This window comes from Acromyrmex echinatior, chromosome 1 (assembly GCF_024713525.1).
Source record: "Acromyrmex echinatior isolate Ae372 chromosome 1, ASM2471352v2, whole genome shotgun sequence".
Classification (NCBI taxonomy): Eukaryota; Metazoa; Arthropoda; class Insecta; order Hymenoptera; family Formicidae; genus Acromyrmex; species Acromyrmex echinatior.
The window spans coordinates 9459436-9484322 of record NC_141852.1 but is presented as its reverse complement, the minus strand read 5'-3'; the positions used below and the strand labels follow the sequence as shown (position 1 = coordinate 9484322).

At 29.2% G+C, this 24887-nt stretch overlaps 1 protein-coding gene across 1 annotated transcript; it reads right to left on the bottom strand.

Moving 5' to 3' along the window:
- Nucleotides 1-17156: 17156 nt before the first annotated feature.
- On the bottom strand, nucleotides 17157-20972 carry LOC105145972 (guanine nucleotide-exchange factor SEC12). The gene is made up of 4 exons (XM_011055904.2): nucleotides 20381-20972; nucleotides 19602-19984; nucleotides 18461-19155; nucleotides 17157-18379 (listed from the first exon to the last, which is right to left on the bottom strand). The coding sequence occupies exons 1-4, from the start codon at nucleotides 20516-20518 to the stop codon at nucleotides 18294-18296; spliced, it is 1302 nt and encodes a 433-aa protein (XP_011054206.1). The 5' UTR covers nucleotides 20519-20972; the 3' UTR covers nucleotides 17157-18293.
- Nucleotides 20973-24887: the final 3915 nt, after the last annotated feature.

Below are 24887 nucleotides of genomic sequence, written 5' to 3'. Positions count from 1 at the left end.
GTCGTTCACTTGGGAGTAACCCAGATGACCCTCCTCTTTAGTCTCCAGTACAGCCTCGAGAAATCGCCTGTATTGCAATGTTTGTTTGCGATATATTGATATTTAATCTTTGTTAATAATATAAATTTAAAAATATAAATTAAATATAAATAAATAAAAAAACATCATATCCGATCAAGGCGAATATGATGTTTTCTATTTATTTTATCTTCATACCTAATGATACTTTTTGTGAATTTATACAATTTCCAGTTCAAGCAAATTGTACGCTAATTATTTGTCGATCTTAAAATACAATTCTAGATTGAAACCAGAGTAGTAATTAATATAAATTAAGTTTTATATAAAAATATTTCTCTCTCAAAAAATACAGACTATAACATTGAAGCTTTCCTTCTTTTGTAGAAATTTATAAAAAAATTAGATTAAAGATTTTGAATACATATATTGTCTATTCCCAATGAGCATTATGTTATCAAAAAAAATTCTTCAAAAGCTCATATTTGAAAATAAAATGTCTGACAATACTTTTGAAAATAACAGTGATATCAAGTTGTCTAGTGCATCGATTTTATAGGAAAAAAGATATTATTTAAATAACATCTAAAAGAATTCCTAAATCTAAGAAATAGATATTAAGAAGATAGAGATAGCTATATTAAAGAAACTTGCCTTGAAAAATGACATTTGAATCACAGATTTAAATAAATAATAAATTCATGAATTTAAATTTATGAAATTTATGAATTTATTTATAAATTTTTGGATAAAACCAAACAAAATTATGCTGTCGAAAAGTTTGATTTGCTTTTCTGTTTCTGCACTCACTGAACTGGTGATATACACACATGTACAAGTGAAATAAATATTGTACATAATAAATATGTTTATAAATATGTTATACTTAGAAAATATACTTAGAAGACATCTTACAGAACGATGACTTTTTTATATCATTCTAAGAGATTTTAAAGAAATTCTTAAGAAGTCATCCTAAAATCCATCTTAAAGAATTTTTTCTAGCTCTCAATAAATGTTAACTGGATTTAATTATTCAAATTATAATCAAAAACTATAATTTACAGTAATACTGTAATATTCTTCGCATTTTTAAGTCAGCGGCACACGATATTTTTTTTCTTCTGGATTGCTAGAATTTTATCACCGAATTGGCTGCGGTGCTGACAGTGCCATCATTACAGCCAATATGGTAGCAAAAATCTAATCCAGCTAGCAACCCAATAGGAAAAAAAGCATTGTTGCCGGCTTTACTATTAAATATTTCTCATTTTTAGTGATTATTTTTATAATAAAATAATGAGTAAAAAAAGAGAAAATTGAAACTGCCTAGATAAACTTAAAATGATATTAATAAAAAAATTTATAGTATTATAATAAAAATTTAGCCTATAATTTAGAGTATTTATATAATGTGCTGTTTAATTCTTTTCTTGCCATTTATCTTGCTTTTTTGCTTTTTATATATTTATTTTTCATCTTCTGAGATAAAAATTTCAAAAATAAACTTAACGATAAAACGATTGCAAAAATGAATAGTAAGAAGATAAAACACAAGAAACAAAAAATATAACACAAGAAATATAATCACTAAATACATGTAATAAATAATTAATTAAAAGTTAACACAATGTGAGTAGATTTAAGTTTTATGAAATCAATGAAATTATAATAATTCCAATAAGAGTCGACACTAAATGAACATGTGTATAAGTGCGTTTATTATATAAGCAAATGGCAAATGGTAAAATCATTTACTTCTATGTTACTTATGTAATAAATGCATTCATGTACGTATTCATCTACAGGTGTTGGCTTCTATTGGCATTATTACAATTTCATGATTTCAATAATTAATACTTTCTAATATTGTATCAAATATGATTAATAAATCAGTAACAACAATGATATATATTTTTTTATGCCATCAAAAATATCCTAAAAAATCTGCTGTAAAAATAAAGACTGTTCTTGTATATTAAGATACATTTATTACACATTCTCTCTCTCTCTCTCTCTCACTCTCTATCTATCTATCTATCTATCTATCTATCTATCTATCTACCTATCTATCTATCTATCTATCTATCTATCTATCTATCTATCTATCTATCTATCTATCTCTTTACAAAACAGACAAACAAAAAACAACACAATACAACACACACAAAAACAAAAATACGTTCTTTAAATATGTTGTTGTCCAACAGAAACATAATGTAACACAGTGATCATTTCAGCTGCGTATTCATCATTAATAAATACAAGGCTTTAATGATTTATTGTGTCATTTATATATTTGTGTATCCATAATTGAATTACATTTTCTCAGAATTTAAACAAAGTAGGCCAAAAAATTTGTAATAATTAAAAAATATCTCTAAATCCTTTATCACCGACTTAACAATGAAAATTAATTAAAAAATAAAATTATATTAATTATTTCTAAATAATTTTGTAAAAAATATTAATTTCAAATTTGCAAAGAAATTATTATTATATTAAAAGCAACGCGTCAAAAATAAATGTTGTGACTAGACATATAACAATAAACTACAATTATAGATTGAGTCTCATCATGTAAAATATTATACTAGTTATAAGTGTAATTGTTCTGATAGCGATTATTATTCATGCGATAAAAAGATGAAGACATAAAAAGAAGACGTATTACGATTTAAGCAGAACAAATCATCATAACATCGAACTGAGGTCAAAATTATTAAAAGTCAGTAATTACGAGATTGAAAAGTAAGTTTTATTTTAACATAATTTTGATGTTATCACACACACACACACACACACACACACACACACACACACACACGATTTTTGTTCCACTTCTCACATTCATTTTTTTCTTTTAAGTAACTCGAGTCCATATTTTAAATTAAATAAAATGCCTTATTAAAGTGTGATAATTTGCATATAATAGCTTTATACGTCTATAGATCGATCATAAATAAAGGAAATAAGAAAAAAGGAAATGTATTACTTATATGCTAGATAAGCCAGATTGCATAAACTACAAACCAATAAAACAGCAAACGGATAGTCTTACTAATTATTATCATCGAACTCGAATCTAGGTACCAGAAACGCGATAGTCATATGACGCAATAGTACTTATGACGAAACAACTGGTATTTTTGCAGCGAAAATATCAATGCAAACAGTGTACTTAAAATTTTCTTATCCCTACATTTCAAACTAAAAATCTGTTTCTGACGTTTTTTAATTTTAAGTATCAGCTTTGAATCTTCGCATTTTTATGATAAATACAAATAAATATTTAATATATGCGCATATTAATTTTCTTACAAATTTATCATTGATAATATTAAGTAACATTAGTGATTAATTTAAATTATAAAGATTAACTGAAACTACACTAAAAAAATGTTGAAATTAAACTAACTATGTACTTTCAAAGAAATAATAATTTATCTCATATTGACACTAAATTAAACATGATATAACAATATATTCAATGTTAAAATTAACATTGAATTAAGATTTTAATTAACATTATTATTTATTATTTCTTGTATATTTCCTGTTGTCTAGGTTATCAGTTATTTTATCTATAGAATTTATTCATAATTTTATTCTCATATTTTTTTAAGATAGTTATCGCTTTTGGCTATTGCGCTTTGAAATGTTGCGACATTGTCGTATTGTATTAGTTACCTCTTAAGTATATTTAATGTTTGAATGGTGTGAAGAACGATTCCGCAAGTAAGTTACCGCGTTTGTTTCGGTGTATTAAGACAAATTGCTAGTTGAACCTGCTACTCTGCAAGAACTGTTGCTCTATAATAAGTTACGGTTGATTGCGGATGCATTACTCGCTTTAATGCAATAGGAGCCAACTTTTTCTAGTTTGTAACACAATTTAACCATCTGGCTCAATACACAATTTAACGCCTAAAGCAGTTACATACTTTTTTTATAATACTGTAATATTAAGCGAGAATAAAGAATTAATTCCTTCATATTTGCAATTTTCTTTTATGTGTTGTTAAAATCATTCACATAATGCTTGTGATTGTTAGTTTACAATTTATGTTAATCTCTTCTAAAAGCAAATCTTGATTGCAAAATATCGAAAATTAATTGCATTTTTAGTACAAACCATAGAAGTTAATCATAAACCATTTGTTTGCAAAAATAAAATGTTCGTCTATTTAAAGAAACACAAACGAATTAAAAGACGAATTCATTAATCTTCCTTTCAAAGAATGACATCTCTTCAATATTTAAAACATGTTTACTTCACACTTCAAGTAATAATTGATAATAGTGACTGAGTTTTTGCAGTAGTATTTTGCCATAATTTTCCAAACAAAAATTTTGTTAGTGCCAACGGTGAGAAAATTTCTTAGGAATTATATAGTGGAGTTTTTACAATCAATTTTCAGGTTTAAGGTTTAAAATAGTAGAGTGACTGGTTTTTTTCTCCCTCTACAGCTACAATTATATACACATTCTTTAATTTTTGATTAAATTAATTTGCTAGTGTATACGGCAAAACAATCACCAAACTAAATTTTATATTGAGAAATATGATAAAATGTCTTTTTTTATTAGTGATTATTTCAACAATGTCGGAAGTCTTTTCCATTTTTATGTTTATTTGGTTGTTATATATATAATTTTTCAATATGCTGCGATATTTCTGCATTTGATGTAATTTGATGTAAATTGAGGACCGTGTTTATTAATAATTAATTGAACGCAAATTACGTACATAAATATGTAGGTATTTAAAACAATATTTTTTAATATTTTAAAAGTTTCACAAAATTCTTAAATAAATATAAATTTAGAACTGAAATTAATATTTCTTTAAAACGATATGTGCTTTAAAAAAATATAATAAAAAATTCTGATTAAACCTCCATTGAGATGATTTACTTTATATCAGCGTTATCACTATCAGCGTTTCGCCGATTCGAGTATGTAAGATAATTTCATTGCGAACTTTGCTTATACATCCATTGAAATAATCCATCTTAAAATTATGTCAATGTTTCTGACTTATGTTGAATTAATATTCCATCTCAGGCGCACGCACATACTTGACTTAGCTGAAGAAGAATCAGTGATCCCGAGAAAAGTATTTATATTTAATTTTATATTTAATTTTTATATTCAATTTATTTTTGTATGTTGATTTAATTTATAAATAATTTAAATTGTGTTAACCATCATTGGCTTGATCACTGACTTTGTTGATATCTATTTTTATAAAATAGATATATAATAAAAAGTAATACAGATAAAAATTAAATTGTTTTCTTGATTATATTTTATAAATTTTATATATATATATATATATATATATATATACCAACTATTATTTTAAAGAAATATCAATTTCATCAATTAACATGAGATATACGAGTATATAATAGAATTCAATTAAGGCTCCAAGATAATGAAAGATAATGAAATTAAGTAATTTTTTATCTAGAATAGAAACCTGAGAAGCAAACACACTACATAAAAGATTTTTTTTTAAAAGATTTCTTTTTTCACGTTTTCGCTCTAGGGAAAAAGTTATATGATTGAACCCCAGTAATTCACCCAGTAATTTACTTTCAAAAAAAATTTGCAAAAAAATACATAATAAAAAATACATAAAATACATAAAAATGATTGCAAAATATATTAAAATAAATGTGTAGAATACTACAAAGCTCTAAAGAAATAAATCATATAATAAAAGAAATCAATAAGAGCCAACATTGAATGTGCGTGTACTTATTATATATATGTGCGTGTATGTATTTATTATTAAATATTAACAATAACTTAAACGTTTTGACCATAATTTATGTCATTCTCGCACACAGTAAATATAAATTATTTTATAATAACTTAGACATTTTGATACCATGATTTATGTCATTCCCAGTGAATACAAAATAAGTAATTAATCATGTCATGATGTCGGAACATCTAAGTTATTGTTAATATTTAATAAATAATTTATTGTACACACGCACATCTAGTGTTGGCTCTTCTTTTATTATTTTAAAATAAAAATATAACTTAAAAATATAATTTGTAAATAAATAAACTTATAAAATATATTAAATAAACTATTATATATATGTATCGAGAGTAACGCATTATTATTGTTTATAAACGCGCGCTGAAATAATGCGTTACTCTCGATATATATCGGTTATTGCGAAAAATTATTGCTAAAGTCTCGGTAGTCTAAAGGCTCAGGACGCTCGCACGGAATGCAAGAGATCCGGGTTCGACTCCCGGCCGAGGCAATATTTTTTCGCAATAAGTTTATTATTACAGTTTTTTAAGATTAATTTGGGGAATTTTGGGAGGATTATTAACATTTCAGATCAATTGCGTTAATGTCGACAACCATATCGACACGTAATTATCATTTCTGAAATTAATTCATTCGTTTGAAAAATATATATATTAATTCAACATCTTAATACTTAGATCGTAGTGGCGCTTCGGATTTAAAGTAATGTTAATTAACAATATATGATAACAAAGACATATAAACAAAAAAAATCTGTTGGACTTTATTAAGTAAGAACTACTTACTATTAAAATAAAAATCAAATATCTCAGACAATCATATACGTTTGTAAAACAAATACTTTAAGAATAAAAATATTTACTTAGGTGTACGACTTTTTAAAATTGCGTAACTTCTATCATGTGTTCGCAATAAGATGTTACAGCAGACTGAGCAATAGTGATACCGATTCTTGGATCGATGCATCGAGACTCGATTCTTTTTGCTCTTAAAAAAGCGATTTTTTTTTATTTCTCGATTCTTTTGGATTTTTCAGAAAATCGTATCGACGATTTTCAATTTTTAATTTGTAAAAATTAAGGATGCTTATCCATGCAGCGGAATAACGTAACGCGAAACGATAACAAAACCAATCACAAGCATTCTCTGCACCAACTGCAATTGCAGTAAGATGTAGCAGTAAACAAATCGGCCAATCACAATAGAATTATTTTATGTTCTCTATTGTGATTAGCTGATGCGATTACTGCTACGTTTTACTGCCTTATGTTTTTATAAATGCCATGGGCTTTATACTAGAGAGCCTCACAGGGAGAGAGTGGCAAATTGCAATATGTGACTCGTCTCTTCTAATTGGACATTGGCATTAAAGCTCCATAGGCATGGAAGAAATTGAAGAAAACTGGTCACGTGACCCCGACCTGATTGGACGTTGTGGGCATTCACGTGATGCAATTTGCTATTCTCTCCCTGTGAGAGAGGAGAGGAGAGAGAAGCTCTATATATTTAAGTCAAAAAAATATATGTAAGTTGATGTTATACGTATGTACAGTGCAGTGCATTAATTCGCTGGGTCATAGTAGCGGCCCAATTTATCGAAAATAAGAAAATACAGTATTAAAAAATTGATGAAAAATTCTGAAAAAAATTCTTAAAGTTCTATGAGGAGAAAATAAGTGATTTTTGTCTTTTGCAGTTTTTCTGTAAAGTTGATAATATTTGAGTAAAAAATTAACGTCGATAAATCGGGTAGCTACTATGATCCAGTGAATTAATGTACTGCACCGTACACGACCAAAGAGGACAATGTAATAATAATTATAAGAAATCTAGTCTATATAATATAAACATTATTATTTTGATAATTAATCCATTTTAATCTTATTTGTAAAATGCTAAAAAAAAAATTTGAAAAAGTGGAACCTAATTTTTTTTCGAAAACTGACTAGTTGCTTGGTAAAAAATCGAAAGAATCGATTATTCTGAATTGATTTTTTTATCCAATTAATCAATTGTTAAGAATCGAACTCAAAAGAATGGATCGATTCCGAAAATTGATCTTTTTTTTTAAGAATCACTAAGAGGCAGTTACTGCTGCGTGCTCAGACACGTTTACGCGTCTCGTGTATTTTGTTTTTAATGTAGCCTCGATTATTCTACTTACCTTTATATTCAACCTTTATAGTCAACTGACCTCGGTCTCCCCTATCTCAGACAATCATATACGATTGTAAAATAAAAACTTTAAGAATAAAAATATTTACTTAGTGTACGATTTTTTTTAAATTGTAGCGTAACTTCTAACATAGATTTGTTCGCAACAAGATCTTATAGCAGATTGAGCGGCAGTCGTTACTGCATACTCAAACACGTTTACCCGTGTCTTGTTTTTAATGTAGTCCCAATTATATTCTACTTATCCCTATAATGTACTGACCCCATCTTCCCTGTATATACATGTACGTATATAGTATATGTATAATTCACATTGAATTATTTAAGCGCTAAAAATCCAGTTTCGATCGTCATAGGCTTTAAATTCTTACTTGTTGTGTATTCACGATCTAAATCATTTATTATTTGAATATTAATTGGCTAAAAATTTAAGAATTTTTATTGCAAATTTTTATCGCTTTTTAAAATCTAGGAGTAATGGTGAGTGAACAAATTAAAGATCTGTTAATTATTACATATTCATTTCTACAAATAAATGTCAATTTTTTCATGTTCTATATATTTTAAATATATATTATAAATCAAGTTCTCGTATTATAAAATAATCATTTGCATATCACGTATTTTATCTCGTAATTACATCTACGTAATCTCATCTAGATTATTCTTCTGTACCTTCTTTTTATACAGATAGATGACGTCAGTACATATTTAAATTTAAGATGCAAATTAATGCAAAGATGTGCAAAATATAACATTACAAGTGATTAATCTACTGCACATCATATAAAAAAAAATTAAAAGTTCAAAAAAAAAATAAAATCTACATTATGATAAAAATAATTATGATAAAAAATCTATATTACATAACAAAACAATCATCTTGCTACGTAATATTCATGTCATCCAATTTTTCTTTGCATCATAAACATTGTTAAAAAATACATTAAGCAAAAGATTTTTATGTTCATAATATTTTGTTCTATCATTATTTTTTAATTTTGATAATAGAATAATAAAATCTTTATCTCATAAAAAGTTTTAATGTTCTCAAAACTCAAAGAGTAAGTAAATAATACGTCCATTATGTTCAAAAGTTTATGCCTACAGACACAGCATAGAATATTTATAAAATAATTAAAAATATTTATAAAATATTTTTAAATATTTTTAAACATTTTCCAAATATTCTTCGAGAAATCCTCAAACAAAGGCACTTAGGTCCCACTACGAATATCTACGAAAAACTAAGAATTTCTAAGATAAACAAACCTCACTCTACATCTCACTAAGAATAACTACGAAAAATTAAAAATTTCTAAGATCTTTCAATGTAATTTTTCTGTACTTTTTCGTAAAAAATTATTTTTTTCATCAGAGCATGCCAGGCTTTTTGGTGCAATGCTTACACCAGCGCACCAATATTCATTTTTGTAATAAGTTATCATATCTATTTTGCAAAACTATTGTTCAAATCGTATCAAAAATGGATGGTGCTAATAAGAACTGTTAATAAGGATTGACTTTTATTAGCACAAATACGCATCATGTCTATTAGGTGTGCTGATATAAGTGTTGCATCACCGATGAGATACTTTAACTTTCTGTTTTCATTTCGTATGTACGTTATTTTTTTACTCAATACATTCGTTGAAGATATAAGAGCTACAGGGTGGGCCATCTATTGGTACGTTTTTGAATTTCGTCGTATGGCAACACCGAACGAGCTACAGACCCGAAATTTTGACAGTTTATTAGTCATACCGTCCGCGGCACGAAACAACATGTTTTCTCTTGAAGAGCGTTTTGAAATTTTAAAAACTTATTTTCAAAGTCAGTGCTGTGTCGCCGAAACTGTACGAATTTTGAAAAGAAATATGGGTCGTGATAGAGCACCCACCGAAGGAGCTATACGCAAATTGGTGAGGAAAGTTCGTGAGAAAGGGATGTTAGTGGATGACATTATATTACGACTGTTTTGAGTGAAATTGGCGCCGAGGTAGTCCAAAATGTCATTAATAATTGGGGTGACCGAATGGCATACTGTAAGGCCAGTAGAGGGAGCCACATGAACGAAATCGTTTTTCATTCTTGACGCGGATACTTTTAGCTTCACAACAAAAAAAAATTAATAAAAAATATCAATGTATGCTCATTTGATCGCATTTTTAAAAACGTACCAATAGATGGCCCACCCTGTATAATAGGAGCATATTAGAGCAATGCGAAAAATCTCTAATGGCAAATTTTCTTAATCATTCGCGTCTGACAAAAAATAGTTATCTTTTAAAACTTTATTTAAAGAATGCCCCTAAATTTGTCGCCCCTAGGCATAGCTTACATTAGCCTCTAGTGCTAATATGGCACTGCAGACATATCAAACGCAAAAAAAAAAAAATAATGAATCGATGCAGCATATACTAATACTAACATATTACTAATCGAAATGGTCAGTGCTTGATATATATTGTATAAATATTAGTACAAATCTTCGATTTCATTTTCTTATAATATAAATAAAATTTTGAAATAGACTGTGGAAAATTGAAAAAATTAGTATAATAAAATAGTCAAGTTACAAAAAAGTTGTAAACAAAATTTGTATTTCAATCTTAATTATATTCAAATGCATTTGAACACACAGTAGATTCAATAAAAGAAAAAAATATGGCATTAAATTTTTTTTGGTTTTTTAAAATAAGGTTAAATAAAACATATTTACAGATAGATCATTATGGAAGATTAAATATGACTAATTCACAAAAAATATACAAAGTTGTATAAACACTTACGTTTTAATATTCATATCGTTAGAAAAGATGCTACTGATATTTATATTAATTAGAATAGATGAAAGACATATTCATAATAATCATTATTATTATAAATGCTGTTATTAAATGCTATTAAAATATTAAAAATACTTCTGGCACTTATGTCAATTCTTTATAATCAGATTTTTTGCTTATAAAAAAATTATAAATCAATAAATGAAAAAAAAATACTTAATTAATTCATTATCATGTATGATTAATTTATTAAGATTAAAAAAATATTATAGATATATGAATATATAGCTGTCAATCATTTATGTAAAAAGTTAAGCTATTTTAATTTATAAATGTTTGGTATTTTTTTATTATATATTAACTTATAAAATTAAAAAATGCTTCTAATTTTAATTAGCGTATCCATTTCCATTATATCTTTTTATTCTAAAATCTTCAAATTGATTACGTTAGTCAGTAAAAATAATTTATTTTGAGTACGTTCTGTGTTGCGCTTATAACACTGTAAGCATTTGTTCTTGTTTAATATTTAATAGATAACAAGGATGAATTGATGCCTATGGCCTATGTGAGCGTGAAAGCGTAAACGTATTTTTTATGCATCTGCCATTTTCGCAAATTCCTTTATTATTACCTATCTGATATAAACAGACATAATTTTGACGTCAAATTGTTACGATAAATGTTATTTTGATCTCAAAAAAACAACAAATGATATTATTTGGATAATTTGGCTCTAAAAAACAGTATATAATTAATATAAATATATAAAATAATGATCAAGTTCTTCTTAAAACAAACAAAATAACTACGATAACTTGCAAATTAAGTCAAATATTTATACATAATAGTTCAAACTTTCTAAACAACATATCCATTATTGTTATATCTTCATCTTGATGTCTTTAAACTGATTGCTTTGATGTAAAAACAAAAATAATTTTTTCTGCATCGATTACTTCCGTAAACTCCTTTCTTAGAATTACCTATAAAAATATCTGTAGTACATTCTAAAGTTAGTATAAGAATAAAAATAACCAAGTAAAAACAATCAATTTATTATAAATTAGCAAAAAATATAACAAAATATAATGCCAATTATAATCCCAATTAAATATTTTTGGAGATAATAAATTCGAAAATCTCTTTTTATAAAATTTAATTTGTTGTACATAATTAAAATGTATTATGTAAGCTCACGTAAATAAGTAAAAAATAAATAAATATTAGGTATATAACTAAGTCCCCGTTAATTGTTAATGTCAAAATTCTCTTTTATTAACGCAAAAGAAACAATTAAGACAATACAGTTATTTCAATCAAAATATTTTCTGTTTATGTCTACCACCTTTTGTCATCTTTCAAACAGCATAAGCGAATGCCGTGGTGAAAGAATATCTCTTGACACAATGAAAAGTAGTCGACCCATTTTTTAATATCTGCTTCATTTTGAAAGTACGTTTCGGAGACGCTGTGTTGTATCGATCGGATCGAAATAATAAACAGACAGCGCGATGTCTGGAGAGTACTTTGGGTGGAGAAAGATTTCTCATTCAAGATCATACAGCGGTTGTTTCATTTTATGAACAACATGAGGCCTTGCATCGTGGAGCAAATGATGAATTGACTTTACATCATTTTGAAGCCACTGCTGGTCACTTCTTTTAAATTGCTTGACTCAGAGTCTTTTTCACCAACCTCGGTTAAGTTAACCGACGATTACATGGGCTCATTTAGGCCCAGTTTCACAACTCATGGTTAACTTTTAACTGAGGTTTAACTTATTTTAAATAGAGTTGGTGAAAGAGATCCTCAAACAATTTTTGAATCAATTTTTTGAATCAAGCAACTGAAGAGAAACGAATGATGGTTGCCTTGAAATGAAAAGGTCATTTTGCTTCACAACAATGCGAGACCTATATGTTGCTCATAAAGTCAAACAAACACTGTATTATATATCAATGGGAAATTTTTTCTCACCCAGCATATTCTCTAAACATTATTCTTCAGTCATTTAATTATCACTTATTCCGGTTGATGCAGCACACCATCTCCACAACACACTTATAAAATAGAGTAGATATTAAGAAATGAGTTGACGACTTCATTATAAAAGATGAGACATTCTTTCGCCACGATATTCGTATGTTGCCTGAAAGATAATAAAAGATGATAAATTAAAACGGCAAATGTTTTGATTAAAACCATTTTATTGTTTCTTTTATAATAATAAAAGAATATTGATAATTAATGGTGGAAACTTAGTTATGCATCTAATAAATAAATAAATCCCATCTTTTATTATTTTTCTTTTTAAGTATGATGAACAAATTGTAATACTGAAATAAATAAACGCTACTTCGAGATTTCAAGACAATCGTATAGTAAATATAGAATTGTGTTTCGACAAGTATTGTAAAAACAGATTACACTGCTATTTAAATTAAATTTATGATAAAATTTTTATCTTTTTTTAATGCACGCTATTTTTATCGAGAATGTGATTAAAATAGACTAAATTTAGCTAAACTAAATTTGGAACTTTTCTGATCAATAATTATTAATTTCGCGAAAATATGTTATACAAAATCATATTATTAAATAAGTTTAATATAGGTATCGCTTTTTGTTCAATTCTGTGAAAAAAATGCATATCAATTGATTCATCTACCAATAATATCAGCGTAATATTATTATATGTTAATATACATATATTCAGAATTACTAGATCTATTATTTATACATATATTATAATTATTTTATCATTTATAGTTTAATGAATGCTAATTATACATATTTTAGAAATTCGTTAATGTGAATTCGTTTAATATTCGTTTCTACAAATGTAGATAAACTTTAATTTCGATTCAATGCATTTAATTTCATCTTTTTCTAATTTTTGAAACTAGAAACAGATAGTTGAATCAAAGTTAAAATTAAACTACATTGATAGAAACGGGCATAAAGCTATTAAAACTTTTCAGTTTTCGCGCGACTTTAAGTTTTTAAAATAAAAATATAACAATAACTTTGGATTTTAATAATGCAATTTGATTAACGTATGCATAAAAAGAAATTGAAGAAGTTTGATTAATTCATACATGTGTAATATTTTATAATATATTAATAAATTTTATAAAAATTTTATTTAATTCTTTTTTCTTTAATAAAAAAATGATTATTGAACTTAAAAAAGGATTGTTAAATTTAATCTGTGTTATAACACTTAGCTATATTTTAATAAAGTTTTTATGTCGCTAATTAGAATATTTTTCACTTTTGAGTGATACTTTTGAATAATTAAAGACTTACATTTACATTTAAATTAGGTACATTTGCATCAGACGTTTTTTAGGTGTACAACTTTGCATCCGCCGATTTCCTATACATGGCTTTAGCGATAAGCGGTGGTCGAAATAAATAGATACAGACGTCATACAATACACTTGGGCATCTGTCAACATAAGAAAAGTTAGTCGTCCCCCATTGAAACGTTAGTCGATTTGTGACTGCATCATAAAGTTATTCTCGATTAAAAATGTCAGTTTACGAGCCAAATTCTCGTCATTTGCGGGTGGTTTTAATTTTCTGCTTCAATATGAAGAAATCTGCGGCTGAGGCTCATCGAATGCTCTCAAATTATGATGAGGCCGCTATTAGTGAAAGTACGTGTCGTGAATGGTTTCAACTCTTCAAGAACGGTGATTTTGACGTCGAATATCGGCATAGCGATGGAAGAGAGAAGGTTTTCGAAGATGCAGAATTGGAGGCACTACTTGATCAAGACTCGTGTCAAAATCAAGAAGAATTGGCACGATCATTGGGAGTGACTCAACAAGCCATTTCTATACGCCTCAAAGACATGGGAATGATTCAGAAGCAAGGAAATTGGGTGCCGTACGAGTTGAAGTCGAGAGGCGTTTGTTTGCTTCTGAACAGCTGCTTGAAAGGCAAAGACGGAAGGGATTTCTGCATCGCATTGTGACTGGGAACGAAAAATGGGTTCATTATGATAACCCCAACCGCAGAAAATCATGGGGAGTCGCCGGCCATGCTTCCACGTCGTCGGCCGAATATTCACGGCTCGAAGTTCATGCTTTGTATTTGTTGGGACCATCTCAGCGTAGTGTATTATGACCCATTAAAACCGACAATCATAGTTGATCAGTATCGAACGCAATTGATGCGTTTGAGCCGAGCATTGAAAGACAACCGGCCACAATCCATCGAGAGACACGATAAAGTGATTTTGCGGCATGACGATGCTCGATCCCATGTTGCGAAAGTGATCAAGACGTACTTGGAAACGTTGAAATGGGAAGTCCTCATCCCACCCGCCATATTCATCAGACGTTGCTACCTCTGACTATCACATGTTTTGATCAATGGCACACGGCCTGGCTGACCAGCACTTCCAGTGAAGTATGAAGTAGTAAAAAATTGAATCGATTCATGGAACGACTCAAAAGATGACCAGTTTTTTCGTACGCTGCCCGAAAGATGGCAGAAAGTAGTGGACAATATCTTGAATTATAAATGTATAACCAGTTTTTTACAATAAAGAAATTCGAATTTCGGAAAAAAAAGGTGGAAGCATAGTTGTACACCTAATAATTGCATTAATTATGCCACGTAGACAATAAGAAATATTTTCATTAATACTTTAAAATGGCGTGTAACAGATAAGTATGATACTCATACGAATGATACAAATACGAAATCATACAATATTTAAAAAATAGGCATTAAAATTGAAATTTAATTTTATAGCTAAGTTATATAATATAACCAATATGATAATAAAACTGTGTTTAATAGGATACATTAATAATTCTTTCAATCTCATGAAATATAATATATTTAATAAAACAAAGAAAAAAGAGGGTTACGAGCCAAAAATTATATAAAATAAAAAACATGATAATATAGAATGTAAAAGAGAACAATAAAAAAAACAAAAATGTTTTAAGTTAAAAATTTAATGTAGAAAGCTAGTAGACGTTTCGCTCGGATTATTTTCAATGTTAAAAACATACATAATCGTTACAATCGGAAAAAACAAAAACATAATAAATTATCTATTTCACTCTCTAAAACAAATGCTAACATGAAAAAGAATATTGTAATGTTCACAATTGTAATGTATAACGGAGAAAGAACGTAAACATAATAATAGTTTGTAGTCTATCATTGCTTATGTCAATTTTTTTTTAAAAAGAATGAATGTCCTTTGATTAAAAGTGAACGGAAAACGCAAATATGAATCTAATCCTGTAGAAAAATTATAATATAAGTGAAATTATAGCGCAAAATTGAAATAATATGATTGAATATAAATTATAATATAATTAAAATATAACGCTAGATAACAATAGAAAAAAACTAGATAAACAATTAATGACTAGCATATAAAACAATGTAATATACAAAGCAAAATTAATGAAGGTTAAGATTGTAAAAAGTATATCTATATTAACTGAACTTTATAATATAGTAACAGCTGAAAATAATATGCATAATATCTTTAATATAACATATTTTAAATCAAAAATTAAAAATAAAAAGAGATTTAGGTACAAATAATATGTTAAAAAGAGACGCGAAAAGAAATAAAATAATATCTTGTCCTCTCGACGTTCTAAAACATAATGGAATCACAAAATTGACATTCAGAGAAGGAAAAGATAGTTGGAAAGTGATGGGAAGAGAAAAGTAAGAGGGGATAGAAATGTAGATGAAAACGTGAAAGGAATAATAACGACTAGAAGGAATCAAGAAGGAGAAAGAGATTGAATATGATATAATAGGTAGATAGGATTCAGGCAAAGATTTTGTATCGGTTTGTCTATTTAAGCCTTATTTTTATCTTTTTATATGTATCATTTTAGATATCAATCTCTTATTATACGAAAATTCACTTCTAATATGTGAATTCTAATATGTCTTCACTTCATTCCATCTGAAATTGTGATTGAGATTTATACGGTGGTCAGAAATGACCGATGGAGAACCCGTTTTTTTGTTGATATCTGAAATATGTTCACGTATCCTCGTATTCAATTTTCTTTTAGTTTGGCCAATATAGCTAGTCTTGCAATCATCACATGAGATCTTATAGATCACATTTTGATTAGAAAGCAATTCTAACTTGTCCTTTGCTTTATAAAACTTTTTAAAATGTTGATAATGGAAAATGCTAATTTACAGTGAAACATGTTGGATAGGAACTTCGGAGATAGATTTAACATAAGGAACTATAAAAAATTTTTCATTTATTTGTGTGTAATATGTTTATTATGTATGTGAAATTTTAATTGGTTTTCAATTGTGGAAAAAATAAAAGAGAGAGGATAGCCATTATTAAGAAAAATATGTATATATTTAATAGTTTATTATTATTATGAAATAATCGAGACGCTTACAAATTCATTGCACAATCTTCCATGAGCAGAAAAGATTCCACATATGATATACATATGTATGTACACACACACACACACACACACACACACACACACACACACACACACACACACACACACACACACACACACACACAAACAATTTTATTCGAATAAATTTTCATTAATTTTCATTAAAGCCGGATTTGCGGATACGAAAAATACACGTGCTCTAAAAATAAATTAAGAAACTTTAGAAAGCCTAAATAAATAACGGTACTTATTATAAGCTCATTTCGCGAAATATAACAATTAATTGGTAATTCGTACAGCATCAATCGTTACAAATATTTATCATTCATGTATGTTACATATTTTATGAAGAAAGTAGAGAGGAATATATAATCAAGAAAAAATATACTAGTAAGTGTCAATATACATGATACAGCACATAAATGCATTATGGATTTTCGTCTGTAACACGAAAAAAATAAAGAGTATCGTTCGCCGTAAGTACGAGAAACGCATGTCTCGAATTACTTGCCATAAACGAAACCATTTAAGCGTACTCGTGCGGAAGAGAAATAATCGCGTTGTTAAATCCCTTCCTTTTGCGCTAAAAATTGATAAAACGTAATATCTATATGTACATCAATGTGCTATTGGTGCAGCCCCGATTTGTTGGAAGCACTCCAACATTTATTTATCACAGTAGCACCCCGACTGACGTCACGTCTATATCTAAATCGCGCTTTCTGAAAAAATCTGTTTGTATACTCTATCCGATAAATTCAACTATCAAGATCGAATGGTAACCGCTAAATAAACCGAGAATACCTCTTACGCTAACACTGTGCATATTCACAGTTACGTGTACGTTGTTTCGTAAGCTAATTATATCATACGTGTCGGACGAGATGCCAGTCAGCACCTTTTTTTACGCGAATAATCCTATGACTGTTTATGTAATGTTTTTGAGCAGCCACTGTTTATGAGTAAATCGTGCGTTGCGTTTATTTTAATCTCTCATACGCAAGGACAATTATCGGTCTAATATAATTAGGAAAAAATAATGTCTTGCTTTATTGGCTCGGTCGCGTATTTCGTGGGTCATATACCAAGATAACTGCAGAAGATAAACGCGCCACATATACATAAGACTATCAATATGAGGACAAACCAGAATGGCAGTGTGTCTGAAAGGTTAAAAAAATAAAGTTTATTAGCTTTAATAGACCCTAAAGTAACTATTTATTCGTTCGCAATAAGATACTTACGTCTAAATGGTATACTATGTATACAAATCCTGTTATCCACGGAGATACTAACAACTGCGGTCTCCGTGTTACTGGTAATCGCGGGGCCGTCTAGTTTTGTTGGTAAGAATTCTAGACCGGTAACGAACATGCTATGCGCTCCAGGAACATGGAGTGCCTTCCTCAAACTGAATGCCACGAATATATCAACGCTGCCGGAGAACATTGTGCCGACGGCCACGAATTTGCCATCATCAGAAACGGCTAGTGCTGACAATGCTTCCTTATAAGAAGCGGATTTAGTGATGGCTCCAGTATGAACGTCCCACAACTGAAGGAAACTAGGATTTTTCGCCGCGACGGCGTTGGAAAGCACGAATAGATCGAGCTTTGTTTTATTCTCTGTCAATTTTCTGAATCGGCATCTTTTGTACATGTACTTCATGCCATCCGGCACTGTCCAAGTGAGTTCTTTATTTCTTGTGCCATTGTTGAGATTCCATAAGAAGGCCTTTCCGTCCTTAGCGATGCTCACTAACAGATTACCATCCGGACTAAAATCTAAGTCATCTATTTCCTTCCCGTGCGCATCAAGGTCATACAATTTGTGTAACTGCGGGAACTTCCATAATCTAACTCTACCATCTGTGCCACCTGTAGCCATAATTGTTCCTTGCAAGCTCACTCTGACCACTCTTTGTAAAGGCTCACCATTTCTACAAGAGAGAAAGTTCTCGTTAAAAATTAAGAGTGTGATACTCTTCGATGTAATAAATGGATGTAACCCAAGGTTACTGAAACTATAAAGATTACCTCATTGGTAAGTTTGTGGACAGGGGATATATTAACAAGACGCTCTTTGTATCGACGTCACCGTGAATCTCAGTCCATCAATTAAATGACAAAGATAATTATAGCTTTCTCTCTTGCTCTCTCCTTGCACAGAGTTCACGGTAACGTTACAAAAGAATGGGAATGAGGTAATTTTCATAGTTTAGTAATCTTAAGTGTATTCGGTATTACAAGTGTAGCTGAGTAGCAGTAAAATATGAGTGATTTTTACCTTTAGATTCAATCAATCACTGTTATCCAATCAATTACTATTTAGTCATTAGTGAGCGGTTGTAATACTAAATGCATCCAATGTAGCAAACTGTCTTACCCGAAAGCTGTCTGCACACTATCAGCAGGCTTGAGTACTAACTGAAGTTTCTTGCTCTTGACATTCGAATTGTCGTCTTTAATTTCCTCTATCCTCTCCATTGGTGAGTGAACATCTTCGACTTTTTCACTGTTTCTTCTGTGCCTAAGACCATCTTTATTAGCCACTGCTGTCGGTCCTTTGATCAATTCTCCATTTTCCGAAGTCACCACCTTGGGATTTACATTGTACAGTTGACAATGACTCTCTTGGCCAGCAACTATCCATGTCTTTTTGCCATTATTATGTGAGGCACAATTCATGACTACGCTGGGACCCGTCTCATGCCTGGTCACTTCTTCGGCAACAAAATGTATTCCGTTGTGTGACAATTCAAAAATTTCCTGCAATAACAAAACTGGTCCTTAAACAGTTGTATTTAAATAACATATTATGGTTTCGAATTAAGAAGAAAAAAAAAATTTTATGAAAAAGAACAAAAGGTCAATTTCTGATAGCCAAATAGAAAATAGATATTACAAAATGTTTGCTATAAATTTTTTCGGCAAAATTCCAACAGAAATATAACTGAATCTGTTAACGGAATATAATTACATATAACAGAAACCTGCCATTAAAGACTAAATTTAATAGAATCTACTATCAGAATATAAGGAAATCAAATATAATCTATGTGTATGCCATATTGTAATTATATTAAATAATACAGAATCCATTTAAATGGTCACAAACTGACAGATTCAGCTGACAATCTGCTTACTGAGCCAGCAGAAACTCACAAATCCATTGGCAATGCCAGTCTTGGAGGAGCCGCCTCCGCCTCCTACCAGGATGTGCCTGCTGGTAAGCATCTGCAGGGTATAAAGAGGGAAATTCACCCTGGCCAGGAGGCCGCCTTTGTTTCTTCTGGAGGGCATGACGCGGCAGATATTCGCTGTCTAGTAATCTTCCAGTTGCTCTTGCGTGTCAAGAGTGTCAGATGTACGGACAGCTTTGCCGAGAGATCCTGCGAGATCTGGTGATCCGGGATCAGCACTGGTCGAATAAATCACGCGTACGACGTCCGCGTTCCATCGTCACTCCGGGACGGCTTTTTAAACGGGGCCACGCGGTTCACGTGTCACCACCATAAGACGCAGACGACAACGAGCGATCTGTAGACTTTGCGCTTTGCGCGACAAAATAGCGAAGGTACACGTATTCACTCAGAACGGCGCGCGGTTGAGCGCTTCATTGTAAGATCGCGCCACTGCGCTGTTGTGGTTGAGATAAACTTGAGAGCTGAGAAGCGCGGCTTCCCGGCCTAGACTTTTTCATAAAATCCTTAAAATCTCGTATACCAAAGCATCAATATCTATTTAATTAATTAGTGATATGGAAATTGGATACTACATATATATATATATATATATTTATTATTCTGCGGAAGTTGATAAAATCGCAGTTGCGAAAGCATTGCAGCAGAGAGAAATCTGAGAGAGAACATGAAGGCCCATCAAATCTGTAACCGCAAAATGCTACCGCGCACTACCGCCCTCTGAAGAAGTGGATGTTAACTACACATCCATATTTTTGCGGTGTTCCTGATGGAAATAGATAATTGAAATTGCTAAAATAAATAAAATCTATTAAATTAATAAAGACTTTACGATTTAAGAAATAACGATTTCAGCGATTTATTTCTATCAGGAGCACTGCAAAAAGGTGAATATTGTTAGGCAGTTTTAGCACATTTACTTCTTCGGAGGGCGGTAGTGCGCAACATTTTGCGATTAGGAATCCACACAATAAAAGGAATAGGAAGCAAAGAATTTCAACTTATTCTACCAATTTCAGAAACTGTATATTCCACAATACATAATTTCTGATAGGTTCAAATTCTTATTCTCTGTTCTCTGTTCCTTTTATTGTGCAGACCCCCTTACAGGTTTTGACCGTCATGTCCTCTCTTAGGTCTCTCTCTGCATATAGCTATCGGCGATAAAATTGATAACGCGATTTATGAAATCCATGATCTCGAAAAAAAAAAAAATTTTGATAGCAACTTAATATAAAAAAATACTGACTTGTTATTTAACATATTTTTTAACTGAGTTTTATAAGTAAAATGCGTAAATGCTTCTTTTACATTTCATTGTTCCAATTTTCACCTCTTACGAGTTTCGTTTACGCTTCTGTTACTCTCCCATTACATTCAACTTACGCTCTGATTTTTATTTTTCAGGGTATATTCGGATATAGGTGCGATTTTTTGCACATGCATAATAGATTTATTAGCGAATTGTATTAACTTCCAGTAAATATAGATATTAGCTGCGTTTAGAAGAAAAAGTAGCTTTGCAACTATTGTAAAATTCTTCAAGACGATTCGTTTTTGCTATTGTTTTTTTTATGGATCTAAATATATAAATAAATTATATTAAAAAATCTTACAAGAATTTTACAGCAGTTGCAAAACTATTTTCTCTGCTGAACATAGCTATTATGATCCTGTTTTTGACTTTAGCAAACTGATATTATTTTAATTTGTCGTTTTTTGTTTTGTTAATGCCAAAATAAATAACATTAGCTTGTTACTTGAGGATTCTTTCTTTTTCTTTTTTTTACTTTTATACAATACATTATGCAAAAAATCATAAAGTACGTTATAATCAAATTACTTTATATATTTTTCAGATTATGTGGCAAATACATTTTAACTTGTAGAGGCCCTCCACCACCCCCGTCGATTATAATCGACGGTCCTCTTTTTTTTAATTCAGCAAGTTCACGTTATTTTGATATCAAAACAATATTGAAGATATCATTTTAACGTCAAATGACAAATAACGTCAGCTTGCTACTTCAGTTCTTCCATTTTCCTTTTTTCTTTAACTTTTAAACCAACAAACTATACAAAAAAGTTATAAAATATGTGACTCGAATTACGCATATACATTTTTCATATAATTTGGTAAAAATAAGTTACTTTATAGAGGCCCTCCACCACATCCCCTGCCATCCTCTTTCCTTTACAATATAATATCCTTTAAAATGGAATAATTTTTGTTCAAAATCAAAATAAATTTAGCCCAAATTTTGACAATACAGCATGCAAAATCTGGACATATGACATTTTAAAAACGTAATTTTATAAAGAATTGATCGAACTATTGCCTTAAAGAAGATTTAAGAATCTTATGTTATGATTTTGGACATATGTATATTGCATATATATTTATATAATTTGTGTCAAAGTTTCTGGGATGAAGGCTTTTATTGTATTTTGTAACTCTTAATGACAGTGTCGATGTCGTTATATTGTTGCGTAGTTTTTTCATGTAATGAAATACGATAACGATATTTACAGTTACTGTCGTTAATTATAAGAAATACAAAATAGGGGCTAAAGTTACTCCATTTTATGGTAAATTTCTTTACATTTTTATTATTTACATTATTTTTTAAACAATTTACTTTACATTATACATAACATATTATAAAAAAATTATATTATAAAACTGAAAATATTATATAATGTACAATATGTATACGCACAAAATTTCTTTTTGACAATTTCTTTTTGAAATTACAGAGAGAATATTCGGTATGCGTATAACACAAAATTCTCACAATCGAGATGTAAAATATGTGGCTATACGATCAATCGACAAATGATTATTACTAACATTTATTATTAATTATCAAATACAATTGCAAAATTTGTTTTGCTTTTTTTTTAATTTATGCGAGCAATCGTGAGCAACCAAAAAGATTGTTAATAAATTTATTATATATATATTTTTCAATAAAAAAGAATGTCAATTATTAACTATATATATGTAACTCATACATTTTACAAATACAAAAGAAATATGCAACATGCAGAAAAATACATAAAACTTTGATACAAGACAATGTGACGAATGAAATGATCTAATCAATTCCGATACAAATAATTTTAAATTCTGCAACGCGTCTTCTACAATTATTATTTCTTTATATGATAATAAAAAAATGTTATTTAACAACTTTTAAATGTGTGTTGCAATATGGCATCTATGATTCAAATAACATAATGAAATGAACCAAATGTTTTAATCGCACGTATATAAATTCTATTTCTCGCTTTACTTTCAACAGAGAGATAAGTTTATGAGAGATAAGTTTATCTCTAAAAAATTGCGAGGAAACACTGCGCTATCACTGCGTTAAATAGAAAATAACTAGTCCAACAATGAAACCAGATCTTTCCGAGTAAGATGTTAAATAGTATCCGACAGAAAGAAAAATGATCTCCACGGAGAGCGAGCTGTGCTCTGCTTCTTGTTAAGTTTCACGTTATCAACGCGAAAGAAAGTTAAGTGATTCGTTGGACACTAAAAACTCCGTTGCAGGAGGAAACCAATCCCAAATTTTTCGGACTGTTCTTATAATAGCGCCCATCTTGGCAACGAATTAACAATTGTTATGCTTTTCCAAATTTTTACAAATAATGCAAATATTATGCAATTATCAAATATTTTAACGATAACTTAATCGATATTAATCACAATTTTATAGTACACAAGAATAAGATTTGCACGCAAAAATATATTCTTTATATTATTACAAAATATCAAAATAGAAAAACATGGATAGAATAATGTTTATCGAAGGATAGTTACAAATGATTATATTTCAAAGTAATAAAATACATACGTCATTATAACTTATTATATATGTGAGTACAAAAATTCTCAGGTACCAACTGTTCAAGGCAAATCAAACCAATAACAATGAGATTTAAATTTTATTCATTTTTTCATCTTATTTCGATTTTATAATCGAATATTATTAATATAAAATTTATATCAATTTTCTTTTTTCTGCAGCAGTTATTCAAATGTAGTCAAGTAATTAAATAGAATTATCTATAATTAATGTAATATTCAGATAATTAGAGAAATCAAAATCTTATTGATATTAGGATACCCAATCGATTCGTCTTGAATTTTTAAGTACGCACATTTTTAATTACGGCCATTGTATTATTACAATAAATTATTTACATAAACATGAATCTTTTTGATAAAATTTTATCAAATAAATAGTAGCTAAAAATTTACTGCATAATATATAGACTGCGTATGTATTTCATTATACAAATTAATCTAAAAAATTTTTTAAGTAATTAATATTTTGGAATAAAGGGATGTCCAGTGCCTGAAAACAGTTTCTTAAAAGAAACTAAAGATTAAAATAAAAAAATATATTCATTTGTAACCACATTTTTTCTTAAAAAGATCGCAAAATCAATGATTTAAC

Coding starts and splice junctions, on each gene's coding strand:
- LOC105145972 (XM_011055904.2), bottom strand. CDS start 20,518: ATGCCCTCCAGAAGAAACAAAGGCGGCCTCCTGGCCAGGGTGAATTTC. Junction 19,156..19,601: donor AGTGTGCAGACAGCTTTCGG/GTAAGACAGTTT, acceptor TCTCTCTTGTAG/AAATGGTGAGCCTTTACAAA. Junction 18,380..18,460: donor ACATAGTATACCATTTAGAC/GTAAGTATCTTA, acceptor TTAACCTTTCAG/ACACACTGCCATTCTGGTTT.